Source organism: Anneissia japonica, unplaced genomic scaffold, assembly GCF_011630105.1.
Source record: "Anneissia japonica isolate Jap-2015-1 unplaced genomic scaffold, ASM1163010v1 scaffold4988_len2956909_cov206, whole genome shotgun sequence".
NCBI classification, from domain to species: Eukaryota; Metazoa; Echinodermata; class Crinoidea; order Comatulida; family Comatulidae; genus Anneissia; species Anneissia japonica.
Genome location: NW_022696345.1, coordinates 2,839,598 through 2,853,931, shown reverse-complemented (window position 1 = coordinate 2,853,931; position 14,334 = coordinate 2,839,598). Strand labels below are relative to the sequence as shown.

Sequence of the window (14,334 nt, the reverse complement as noted above, 5' to 3'; positions counted from 1 at the left end):
GGCGCGCGTCGTAGTGCTAGGCATTAAAACATTAGCTTAGCAATCTTCACGATGACGAACCTAAAAAAAATCAAGCCAAGCATGCACTATGTGAAAAAATATTGAACTGTGGGGGATAGGCAAATAACACTGGGAGTTTCAGGTTATGACAACACGATTGACTTATAACAAATATTTTATAATTTGAAAGTAATAAATTATAAATAAATATCAATATAGAAATGATAAACTGGCATATTATTCAAAGATTTCTATTTCCATTAGATATGCTACTGTGACTGTAGAATATTGTGTTTGCCATCATTACTGGCATTGTGTATTGTTATTGAATGCTGAAAAATAAGGATGTGTTGAATTCTTACCTGGGATGACGACCTCAAAATAAAATGACTCTGGATGGACCTTTAAGTTACCAATACTTCCAGATTGGACCGCAGACTCTGACACAGCCCTCATCACATCATCATCAAAGTAATTTATACTACCAAGATCATATAAAATCTCTACACCACCAATCAATTCCCTAAATAAGAGAAAGAGCTTTGTTTTTGTTTCCTTTATATATATTAAATATAAGTATGAATATTCACTTTTTTATATAATGAGCTATCATTGATACAGTTACTTTCGGGTGATAAGTCAATTTTATATCACCTCTCACTCTTTTCAGCTACTTGTCCACTACTAATACTGTTGCTGGCACATTAGCAAGTTCTGCTCTTTCAGTTTTTAATATGATAATAATTGCATTTATAAATAAAAAACATACGTACGTATACTGAAGGATAGTAGAAAACTGTTCCCCAGGTGTGTTGCGGTAAAGATCATCTAACTGAAATTGAAAATTATAATGACATGAGTTGTTAATCAGAGGTCAAATGCATATGAGGTACACAAGCTAATGACTGTTGTTTTTATACAGTTTGTCTGAAAACTCAACACACAATGAGAGCAAGGATAATATATATATATATTAAGGCATTTCTTAAGAATCATAATGTGTGTAATTTACTTTCATGGTTACTTAAAATAATACATTTTTTGTTTCAGTGTTAAAAAGTCATTTGACTAATCTTCACTTAGAGTATGGTATACAACTATAATAAATGCATATTACTACTAAGTAATTCTTACTGCTAATTGTAGAGGAATGGTGACAGCCTTGTATGCGGCACTGGTATAATCTTGTAAAGCTGAAGTATAGTTGATGTTGAGGGCGACAATCATTATTCTGTAATACCGCACTGAAATGATAAGGTTTGTGGAATTATGAGACTGTGCATAATTATTCTATCAATCAATCAACCAACCAAAGTCGTCAACAAACAAACAAACCAAGACAACCAAACCGAAGCCTATTTGTTTGATTTTCTGTGCCTTTTATTTGATCAGTTTTTAAATTGGTGGATTATAAATTTTCATTATTGTTCGTAATCAATCAATCAAAACCACAATCAAAATTGCTCAAGGTAAGATGGACTCCATGATGGCAAATTTTGCATTAATAACTGTACCAGGGACAAGCCGTGGGAGCCGCGGCTCCCCCTTTGTACACAGTGTTAAAATTTTAAAGCACATCCTTGAGTCAATACAAATTCTTTCCTGGGGTCACTAAAAATGTATACTTCTAAAATAAATATGCATCAGTACACGTTATACATAGGCCTAATAGAACACATACTGTAGGCCAAGCGTGATTTTAAAAATTCTTAAATCCATAAATCTCAGGCCAGGTCTTTTAAGATAGGAATGCGATACTGTGGTTCAAATTCGTTTTTATCCTTTTCCAAGTTTCTTTAAATTTTTGTTTAATAATACTACTACTAATAGTAATAATGATAATAACAATGATGATGATGATGACGATAGTAATAATTGATAATTGCTGCGAAGCAGCCAATTCATATTCTTGACAGCAATTTAACCTCTGAAAGGTCATTGTTTGTCAAAAATCAATCGCCTGAGACAACTGGAAAGCGGAGTTTCCTTCTTTCGTTCTGCCGGGTAAAATCAATTACTTTAGGCGACGTATGTAGACTAACCTACTCGTACCAACGTCGGCATGCCAAGAGGCTGGAGTACTATTCAGCGTTTTTACTATATTTCTAGGTTTCCTATTTCCACGTTGAATCGGCTCATGTCTCAGCCACAATATTTTGAGGACAATATTATTTACGAACCCAGTTAAACTTATTTACTAGCCTATTTCAACGCTAATTATTACATTTAGGCGACGCTTGTTGTAGACTGGCATAGTGTTTGCAGAAATAAATATCATTTTATACACATGCGCAGATCGATTCGCCAGCAGCGAGTCATCGCCAGCAGCAGCGAGTCATCGCCAGCAGCAGCGAGCCAACGCCAGCAGAGAGATGTCACTGCAGCAAAACTGTTCTAATAATATATAGACAATGGGTCGTGCTCATATTATTTGTTATATTTTTATTATTACAATACAATACAATACAAATCTTTCTTTATTCTGAATGGCTCTTTCAATACAATAAAGTACTGGTCTCCCAAGAGGTCCAGATTTATAGGAACATTACAAGAAAATAAAAGAAAGGTAAAAATTTAAAGTAAAAACTATGTACAATAGAAATTATAAAAGATTTTTAAATTCAATTAGACTAAGCAACTTAAAATTTGTGCGAATATGTACAGGAAGATTATTCCACAAGATTGATGTTCTGTACTTAAAATTTCTCTTTCCATGAATATTGTTCCATGCTGGAATATTTAGAGTATTGGTTGATTGGCTTCTTGTATTTTTTTGTGTGAAAAGTGTCCATAAATTTGAAAAGATTTGTTAGGTAAGATGGTGCAAAACCATTTAGGCATTTAAACAGCATAAGTAACAAATCATGTTCCCATCTGTCATGAACACTCTTCCATTTTAGTAGGGACATCAATTCTGTTATAGGGGTGTACATATCAGCATAAAGAATGATCATTATTTTCACTTGACTCGCATAAATAATTTTGTTCGAAGAACATTTTATGCAGTTGTACTTCGCAGCACTTCACTTGCAATTTGCAATTTCTAGTAATATTAATAGTAATAAAAAGTGAAGAAAATTGTGCTAAATGCGAAAAAAGTTGTGATTTCTTGATCATAATTATAGTATATATAGTTAAAGCTTAGTAAGCTATAGTTAGGCCTAAATTGTCCTGGATATTAAGTAGATCCCTTGATAAAAGATCACGAGAAATTTGATGGCGTTTCATTTTGACTATAATTGTGATGTGATGATGATGAATTTTACTATATAAAAGAAGAGGTAGTATTTCCTCAAATTTTTTCACCTCAGCCCCAGCCATGGTGGGGCTGAGGTGGTTGTGAAATAACGTTAACGTTTTTGAAGTAGGCCTATGTAAAGTACATACTGAAAGACAATGTTTTTAAGCTTTGTTTTCTGTGGTATATCACACACACATTAATAAGATCTCTATGGTTGTCAAAATTCCCTGATAAAAGATCATGAGAATATTTTTGGCGCTTCATTTTGACTAATGGTGATGTGACAATGATGAATTTTACTAAAAGTGTCATTTCTGGCCATCTAGAGGTACTATTTCCTCAAATTTTCAACAACAATTTTCTCAGCTCCAACTATGGTGGTGCTGAGGTGGGTGTCGACTCACAAAATCCCCTCCCCTCCACCTTTCAAAACAGATCTGTGCCATTCCCTGGGTATGACATTAAACGCCATCGGCTCCTGGTGTATGTCTTAGTGACTGCTATTTGTTTTTAGGATGTGATCTGGTTTTTCATGTCCATTTTTTGTGATTATGACTATTCTGCGCTTATTTATAATGCGTCTATTGCAATTTTCACTTTATCCTCTCAAACGGTCCTAAGAACGTTCAGAGTGCGCTACTTCACAGGGGGATTCGCCCCTTGACCCCGCCGGGGTCCTATGTAATTCGCAAAACGGCTCCCCCCCTTTCAAAATCCTGGCTACGTCCCTGAACTGTACTGATGTTGACAACCTACAATAGTTTTAGTACTTTGTAGGTACTTGAAAACTTTAAGTTGGTGTTTAAAGCCTTTTATACCTGGTGACAGTCCACTAGTGGTCACCCCACTTCCTTCTCCTGATCCTACCAAGTCTTCATCATCAGTAACCCGTGCTTCTGTCGTAAGCTCTCTTTGGTCGGTGGCATGAATAACAAACCGTGGTGTTGTCGGGAAGACTCTATCACCACTTCCGGGTTCATCTTGAAAGAGAACATCCTCTAGGGATGCCACTGGTTTGGAGTCAACTTTTTCCTCATCAAAATATAATGTTTTGTCTACAAGAGTATTATTCTTGGGCTCTGTGCTCACTGGTAGAAACATTTCAGGATCCTATAGAAACACAAAAAAAAACATTGAAATAAAAACAAATAATCTGAATATATATTAGTCTGAACTTATACAAAACAAGGTTGCATATTGTCCCATAGAGAATTTGAACTCTATAATAATGAACCAAATCTTGAACAGAGGCCCAATGGGCTTACGTTAATCATGAGAAAAAGCCCATTTTAAAAAAGAAGCCTCCTCTTTAGTTTGCACAAGTAATCTCAAAATGAAGTCCATCTTGAAAAGAAGCACATGGGCCTTCTTTTTGAATACTTACATTTAGACTGACTTTCTTTGATGATTATGACAGCGTGTCAGTATTATTTTATTGTACTAGCATTGTTAAAAGTTGATCAAAAATATTAAACACAATTTTGATTTCCATAGTTAATTATAGTACACTAGCAAATTCCATGTATTTACAGCATTAATTTTGAAAAACAATCCCCCTCTTTAGTTTGCAAAAGTAATCTAAAAAAAAAAGCCCATCACGAAAAGAAGCCTATCAAAAGGTCTGTAACCCCAGGGCTACACATGCTATACAATTAACAGACGAAAACTTTTACTGTAATCATATTCGTTACTTATTCTAACAATAATTGACTTTTTTCCCCAGTAGGCCTATATCGCAAAACTGCTACACAGGGGTTTAGCCAGAAAAAATAGGCTGTCCAAAATGGAAGCTAGTGGGCGTGGCACTGGGCAGATGGGCAGGCCACGCCCATCGTTAGGAATCCTCACCGATTATTGGTACGAAAACAACATACATTCAATCAATAAATGTATCTTTCACAATGTTATAGTCTGATTCCAAGTTTATCTCCCTGCTTGCTTGCAATCAAATATGGAGGTCTGCTTTTTTAATCCATAATTATATACCATGTCCATGTAAACACATGCGGGAAGGTTTGAACTCAAGAATATTACTGAATAATTAATAATATCTATTTCTAAAGTAGGAAAACAGCCACCCACACATGATTATTTAAGAAGTGGTTAAATTGAGGTGGAGGGGGAAAAACAGCCACCCACACAATATAATTCATGATTATTTTAAAAATGTTGTCAAATTGAGGTGGAGTGGAAGAAAATGATTTGACTTTATTCCAACGTATTGTGCAAATATTTGATGAGAGGATGAGAGGCGGTAGGAAGTTGATAATTGATAACTGTAACCGTCACAGAACAATGTGTTTGAGTTCAGTCAAAACATACAAATAACAAAATGAACCATAAAAAGAAACCTAAATCCAATTATTCACGGTCTACTTGAATGGGAGTTTAGCAAAAATATCAAGCACTGATAATAGGGGCACTGAAGCGTGTTAACACACATGTGACACATAAGCACATAAGAATTAGCAAACGACACACAAGATACAGCAATAAACACACAAGCAGACGACAAGAGGATACAGCTTGAAGAGACGCGGTTTGGCGCAGAGTGAAAGGTTTGCTTTCCCAAACTTGAGGTCGGGTTTCAACCCCTCGCTGTGCATTCCACTTGTGTCCTTGATCAAGGCACTTTATCTGCATTGCTTCTCTCCACCCAGGAATATAAATGGGTACCTGGTGGGGTTGCTTGCTCCTGCGCTGAATACAGCAGCAACTTATGCATGTGGATCCAATGACCAGGGACAGAAGCGCTTCGTATCTGCAAAGAAAGGCGCTATATAAATAAATATGAATAGAATAGAGACACCCAGTATACAGCAAGGAACACGAAAGACACAGTAGATGACGAACAAGATAAAGAAGTCAACACCCAGGTTACAGCAGGCAACAAACATCACAATATACTGATATACAAGCTACATTATGGTTTTTTTTTTCTAAAGGAGAATCCAACCTAGGAGGTATAAAGATATTTTTGTACCTCATTGATCCATTTAACATTTGGTACTCATAATACACTCCAAAAAAGTCTCATTTATGATGCTAGGGAATACTGTAAATATTTTATTTGACACAAAATATAAAATGTTGATTTACCGGATCTGAATCTGCTAACTTTTAAGTATGGCCACTTTCATACAGAGCTACATTACCGCAAAATTGCAGGAATCTTCCCGGCACTACCTTCTGTATAAATAGGTCAGGGCTAACCGCAGCCGCAATATTGGGGTTACGCGGCGTTCTTTCTCTACTCAAACCTGGTACAGTAATATTACCACAATACTGCTGTTACGGTGCATCCTAGCATGTGTCTAAAACTAAAGCAGGTCACATTTTCGTACTATCATTTTATTTAGTCTAAATACTCTACAGATATCAAATTTGACAAATGTTGAGAAAAGGGGGAACAGAATTGTTATTATAATAGGTGAATTTGACAGATATTCCATTGTTCAGGATTAGAAAAGAAGTAGTAATGAAATAATAAAATTGGCTCTACTTATTACCCTTAAAACTCATATACTTTCTGGGTAGGGGTGGGTACTACGCTACATCAAAACACAGCTAACTAAAATTCTTAGAAATATTGATATAGTAGGTGCAGTAGGCCGGGCATGTCATATCCAGGCCTAACTTAATGGTTACAGGCAAACATCAATTTTGTTTATACAAATGACATTACGAATGCATGTCGGAATATGTAATCCATTCATACAGAAAGGTGTTATATTACAGCAATATTTGTTTGGTATAAAAGGGTGCAATATGGTAAGCATACTGGCATCGTTACCGCAATATTGCCAGCCCATCTGTATGAAAGTGGCTTTAGATGGGCTTCTTTTTGAGATGAGAACTTTTTTGAGATGGCTTCTTTTCGAGATTGCTTTTGCAAAATAAAAAGGGGGGAGGGGCTTCTTTTCAAAATGAATGCTGAAAATTGGAATTGCTACTAATACAACATTTTTCAAACATGAAATTCGGTTAATATTTCAAAAATTTCAAACCATGCTAGTACAATAAAATGTTATTTATTTATTTATTTATTCTGGTATAAGATTAGCAATCAGCAGCCAATGGCTGAATTTGATTGCTTTACATTAAAAATCATTGATATTGACACGCTATCATAATCATCAAAGTCTAAATGTAAGTACATTACTGTACTATCTCGAAAGAAGCCTATCCTGATTACAGTAGAAGCTTTTTGAGATGGACTACTTTTTAATTACTTTTGTAAAAACTTAATGGGGGGGTTCAGTTATTTAATTTATTTATTTAGCATCCATTAAAATAAAACAATTTACAAAACAATGACATATCAGATAAAAATTGCCAGTATAAACAGAGAATGGATGTGTGGACGACCCATAAAAATCAACTAAAGTTGATATATTTCCAATAGGGTTCAAAGCAGAACATCAGAATCAGTATATATAATAGAGAGGCCCAAATATATAAAAGACGGTACAATAATTATGAAATATAATTATAAAAAATATAAACTTAAACGAATAAATATGAGCATATTAATAAAAACGCAATCAGGTAGTTTTTAGCTTTGATTTTAACAGCATCTCGCTTTCAAAAGGTGTGCTCCCAATTCCATTGATTCATTAAACACACGATTGACTGACATCGAAAACCAGTCATGTAGAAATTCCAAGTTGCTGAGAGTACAATGCGACAGGCCTGAGTGTGACTTATCCTAAACACAGTACCAAAGTAGGCCAAAAATTGAAAAACTTTGCTATTCCGATTAACTACACAGTAGCAATTATACTAAAAAATGAAGGGTTTGTATATAAGGTTATGGCTAAGACATGATAAATAAAACAGAGAAGCTGTACAATTTTTTTTTTTCATTAGTTTTAGCTAGGATATGCACTGCATACCTTGGTTGCCTTGATGGTCCACCACTGACACAGAGGCATGGTAGTCTAGCAAAATACAAGGATCACTAACTTTACCTTGTGTATGTGCCTACTATATCTGTGAAACTGCTAATTTTATGGGCGGCCATTAGCTTAAAAATATTAAACTCAACAAAGGACAAACTCAGCAAACAAAGAAGAAACTCAGCAAACAAACGAATATCTCAACAAAAGACAAACTCAACAAATAAAGGACAAACTCAATCAATAAAAGACAAACTCAATCAATAAAAGACAAAATCAATAATCAAAGACAAACTCAAAAATATAATTTTTCCCATCCAACAAACAACAATTTCCCATTTAAACATTCTCATTATACATATTTCACAGCTCACATTGTTTAATTTTATATAGGTAAGTAGTAAGTATATGAATAATTTTAATGCACTAGTTAGTTGATAACTTCATTCTATTTTGTTTTGGGTCATTTTTCTGCATTTTTATAAGCGGTTAGACATGGTCTAGGCCGGGTCTAGGCTAGCCTAATCACATCAATTTAAAATCAAAATTGTAGACATACTTGCCTCATATCTTAACTTGCAGGTGATTTTATTGGTAGACTAGTTTGTTTTTAAGTGTGTAAGTATGATTGATTTGCATGCCAAGTGAAATTAGTACCTTACTTTGCTTTGTTTTACCGTACCGTAATTCTCGGCTAGGCCTAGCTGTACGCCTAGCCAATACGCAGTGTGGCCCTGGTGTGGCTAAGGAAAGTTTTGATTTTCTGAGCATGTGCAGATTGTGCTTATCTGGCCCATTTGCACAACAATAACGCACATAGGCTAATTCAAGTTAAGACGGCTTAAACCAGCCAGCTTCCTATCGTGGTAACAGTTAAAAGTCCTTGAATTAATAGCGGTCTGAAAAGTCCAGTTAACTTGGAACCTGGATCATGTCAAAATGAATTTTGTAACTTAGATCCGTTATGGATAGTTCTCAATAATTCTCTGGTTAGTTAATTGATTTATTAAGTTATTCCCTGTACATAAAACTGGTTCTCTTTTTAACTTGCTCTAAACTACATTTTGTTACTGCTTGTCAATATAATACTTCCTGGTCATAGTACCAAAGAATATTGATAGAGGAAGAACGAGCAGCTACCGTATTTTGCATTACCTTACAAAATTTTAACGCTTTTTCATATCATGCGAGCCAGGCCCTCTCGCGACAGTGTGTGAACTGCCTACTGTATGTTGATAATAATAATTACAGGTAATAAGGTATGGGTGGGCTGCTTGCAATGCCATTTTCGACGGCCTTTTCTAAACATTATATTTATTTATCTAATACGTAATTTTTATACAAGTATATAGAGTATATACTATTTCTTTTTTTGCACACTTATTTTGTAATTTTAAATGAAGACGATTATATATATTTAAGTAAAATATATTCTTATGTTTATAAGCCTTTGTATCGGTTGCCTTTTATGTCCTATTACCTAATAACATAACATTACATGATCTGCTAAAATAGTTATAATACATACTCCAAGTATCGAAATACACGTCATCATGTCGGGATTTAATACTTTGACATTAAGTATATCATCATCAGGAATCATTACATGATCTGCTGTTGATTGAAATTAATTTTATAATGGCTTGTTTATATAAGGTAGGCCTATATTTATCAATAACAAATTTTCACTTGCATATTATAGTACTGTAGTTTCGTACATAATACTGTATATTAAAATGCATTCAGACAGGGAGAAAACTATATACAGTACAGTACTGCACCGGGGTGGATGCAGGTGGGATGGGGGTGCAGATAATTGTTTGATTTTCTTGTTGATATGAATTACCAGTAAGACTTTTTAGGTACGAGTGAAATTTCAGGGCACCTAGGTCTATATATCACAATTTTTGCACCTCAGCCCCAACTATGGTGGGGCTGAGGTTTGGTGTCGACTCTCATGCACCCCCACTACCAAATCCTGCATCCGCCCCAGCAGCATTAGCATTTTTTTTTTAAGTGTAAAATGTATACGTCGTATATAGCGTAGTATGTGATCATAAAAACTTATTGTTCCTAACCAGGTTGGAAAAAATATTAATGGTTATTATTATTATTAATAATAATAATAAGTAAACAATAATAATATTAATAATGAAATTCAAATTTTAAATTCAAATATTTATTTTCCATTGTTATATATTACATAACATTATCAGATGATAATGATAATAATAATAATTAAAATATAATTTAATAATAATTAAATAATCAATAGGCCTAGGCATGTCTAAGATCTCTATCTAGTACTTTAGATCTAGTTTACACATAACTGTAATGTTCTTTTTTTATTTAAAAGCTAGGGGCCTAGCCTACCCTACCCAATTATTATATAGGTCTAATCTATAATTACAAGAATAGATAGACCTAGAATAATAAATACCTAATAAGGTCTAACTCTCTATGGTAGCCTATGCCTAACCTATACTAGACATGATTAGATACGTCTAAGTGCCTCATTTAAATAAATGCATATTAATTATAATTTCTTGTATGCTGTATATAGTTTTCGTATATATGTGTTATTTTATATGATGCTTAAATAACAATACATAGAATAAAATGGTCTTGTCAATTTTTCGAGTGCCATTCATATAATTATAACTTTTTTCCATCGGGGGGGAAAAAAAAAAGAAAAAAGTAAAAAAAAAATATATTGATGAATTAAAAAATGTTCTAGATCTATTGTCCCATAGAAAAACCTGATATTAATAATGAATTAATGAATCTAATTTATATAAATTAAAATTAAAAAAATTATTTTTCCCTAATACTAAAAGAAGTTATTTATATCTGATCAAATAGTTTCATCTGGTTTTGTAACTGATAATCCAATTATTTTTACATAGTAAACCATTTTTTGATGTACTTACGCTAGCTTTCGTCTTGTTGTCAACAAGACTTCGTCAGGCTGAATGAGCTGGACGTTCTGTTGTTTGTGAAACGTCACCAAATCTGGTAGAAATAATAACATTGAACTCCCCTACATGCAAGGAATATCGGAAAAAATCAAGGCTTCACTTCATGTACACAATATTGGCTCGTACTGCAAACCAGTTAAAAAGCTCAGAGAAATCCTAGTCCACCCAAAAGATAAGACAAAAAAAGAAGACACAAATTCAGAATTCAGACCCAGAATTTACCAGATCGGCTGTCTAAATTGCAACTACGTTTATATAGGTGAAACCGGCAGATCTTTCAAGAAACGACTGGAAGAACACAAAAAAGATGTCACTAATAATACCAAAGGCATACGCACAAGATCAGCACGCACTTCCACATCCAACTTCAATTCAGTTTATAAATCAGCTGTTACAGATCACATGGTTCAGTTTGATCACACACCAGATTGGGATAATGCCAAAATCATCAAAGAGAAGATTCATGGGACAAGAGAATTATCAGAGAAGCAATTGCCATAACAAAACACCAAACCACTATGAACATCTCTCTCACATATATAGCCAGATTCTACAACCTGAGAGACCGGGGCCCCCGGATTCGATAGGACCAGAGCTGACGATAGGAGGCGTCACAACCGTGAGGTTTCACAAACAACAGAACGTCCAGCTCATTCAGCCTGACGAAGTCGAAAGCTAGCGTAAGTACATTAAAAAATGGTTTACTATGTAAAAATAATTGGGTTATTTACATCATTATAATGGGTATAACCATGGACCATGGTATAACTAGAAAAGCAGATACCGGGAATAACGACTTATAAAGATGCAACCAAATTCATCGACTGGGGAAATATGCCTATTGCAAATATGATGTGCAGATCATGATTAAACTTATTAGGTCTGTCTGTTGATGATCGGTAGTAATGAAATCTGATCTCTCTAAGGCGCGATCTACAAATTATCCCCAACGACAGAAACGCGTCTGGGAAAACCATGTATTACAAACGCGTCTGGGAAAGCGATCGTCTAATTATCGTGCCTCATGAATATTAATAAGCTAGTCGGAATATGTCCCAGACGCGTCTAAACGGGTTTGTGCTGTTGAACGCGTTTGCCATTGTTTCTATTGTTTTGGGCGACAAACGCGTCTGTGTCGTTAGACCAGGCCCCGGTTGAACTACCGTTTTTGTACAATTTAAAATACTGAACAAAACTTTGAAATGAACCAAGTTCAAAGTTTAAAGGCTGCATAGTCCTAATAGTTAAATTAAGTGGTAATGACGATAATGGCAGCACATGCATGTAGGCCTAAGTGCCGTTTGCTCTGTCGGAAAGACCTATCTTCGTTAAATAGCAGCCTACCAGTTAAGAACCTGACGACGAACGAAAAAACATTTATCAACTCCCTGCACACATATCACATGGGAACACAAATGGACGCCAGTATTCGCCAAACATCATTCAATAAACTATAGAGAAAATAGAACATCTATTTTCTCTAATGTGTATAAGAGACAGGTCACTTATACAGCAACTAGGCCTATGCAACTACTGTACAATTAATATTGGGTACCTCGTGTGTGTGGATGTGATCAGTTCAACAGAGTACGCAACATCACGTGACAAATGTCACTGACTGTGTGGCCGGTGTTATCTATACATGGAGGAAAAACTTTCCTCCTTGGTCTACAGAAATTCGCTTTGAGCGCCGCTCTGACAGAAGTGGGTCAGTTGAGATGCTAACAATAGGACGTTCGATGGAGTGCCTGGATGCCAGTTTAAAGTATGGCCTTGCCACCACGGTCTCATTCCCCCTCCCTTATTTTCCAATTTAAACCTCCTCAATCTTTTGATATATAAATAAAATCCAACAAGGTACATTTTTATACTCTGCCATACATTCTATTCTCCTCAATCATCTAAGCAACATGTTTACTTTTAATCACGCCATTCATAATTATTGTACTCAATCTAGAGATGATATCCACATACCAAATCATAACACCAATTATTTTCAACACAATATTAGATACACTGGTCCCATACTCTGAAACAACTTACCCCTCCCAATTTTAATTTCAGTATCTGTGAGATCCTTTTCTAAGAAACTCCGAAATCATTTAATTTTGCAAAATTAAATTAATGTTTTTTTTTTCCATGGCCATTCGTGGCTCGAGCTGCTGCTCGTGTGTTGGTGTGTGTGTGTGTGTATGTGTGTGGGTGCCTGTGTCTGTCATTTTTTTTTTGTGCTTAGGCCTGCCCAACACAAGATGTTTTTTTCTAAACATCTTCTCGGGCATGTGCCTTCTTCTATTTGATTATTGTAGTTTTCTCTTGAATTCAGTTTTTATTATGTATTATTATATATTTTATTATATTTATTTTTATTTACCCTATTTTGTCGTCTGCAATGGAAGAAAATAAATGTCTTATTGAATTGAATTGAAAAAAACCTGTTTAGTTGATGTATGGGACACCCTGGGGTTGAACTTAAAAAAAGGGCCATGAACATTTGTTGTTGTTGTTCATGTGTACAAAATTTCCTGCAGATTTATTAAAAACTGGCGAAGCTGGATGCGTTCTAGTAACTACAAAAACGACAGAGTGCGAGGTTCAGAGCTCAACCTGAGGGGACATAAAAAAAATAGGAAAAACAACAAATCCATCTATAGCTATATTTGCAGTAGGTGTGACTATGCAATGCCCTTTTATAATACAGTACAGTAACATACTACTACAACACAGTAAAATAATAATTTTCAATGTTTAAAAAGTATGTAAAAAATAAGAACATTTTGAGTTGTGCAATTCCTTAAAGTTTCTCTTCAAGATTGTTTTATTATTTTTTTTATGCCTTGAGTTCCTTTTACAAATTTTTTTGTTTTACATTTTAAAACTTTATATACATGATTTTATATCTTGGTCTGTGCAATTCGGGATCGGCTGCTATCAGATCAGAGGTGTGATTTATCCACCTGTTGGCCTTTTCCCGTCACCGGCAATCTTTTATTTCATTGATATTTTATTGTATTTTTGCCTGTGTGAAGTTGAATAAATAAAATGTTAAATAAAATAAATAATAGTGACTTTATTGGTAAGACAGATAGATGCTTAATAACGAGATCGTGAAGAACATTCTTCACGATCAATTCTTCATGACAATCTGATTATTATATCTGGTCATAAATGATTGTATAGAAAATTCCAATATGTTTTAGGTTTACAAGGTATACTT

General features: G+C 34.6%; 1 protein-coding gene across 1 annotated transcript in view; it reads right to left on the bottom strand.

Annotated features, from left to right (window-relative positions):
- The window catches only part of LOC117101914 (basement membrane-specific heparan sulfate proteoglycan core protein-like), a gene marked incomplete in the record, with an annotated part of 79,116 nt that extends 70,941 nt beyond the window's left edge, over positions 1 to 8,175 (bottom strand). The window contains 5 exon segments of the mRNA XM_033242029.1: positions 363 to 523; positions 774 to 832; positions 1,135 to 1,244; positions 4,060 to 4,351; positions 8,137 to 8,175. Of these exon segments, the coding sequence (XP_033097920.1) occupies positions 363 to 523; positions 774 to 832; positions 1,135 to 1,244; positions 4,060 to 4,351; positions 8,137 to 8,175 (661 nt within the window).
- Between the last annotated feature and the right edge of the window lie 6,159 nt (positions 8,176 to 14,334).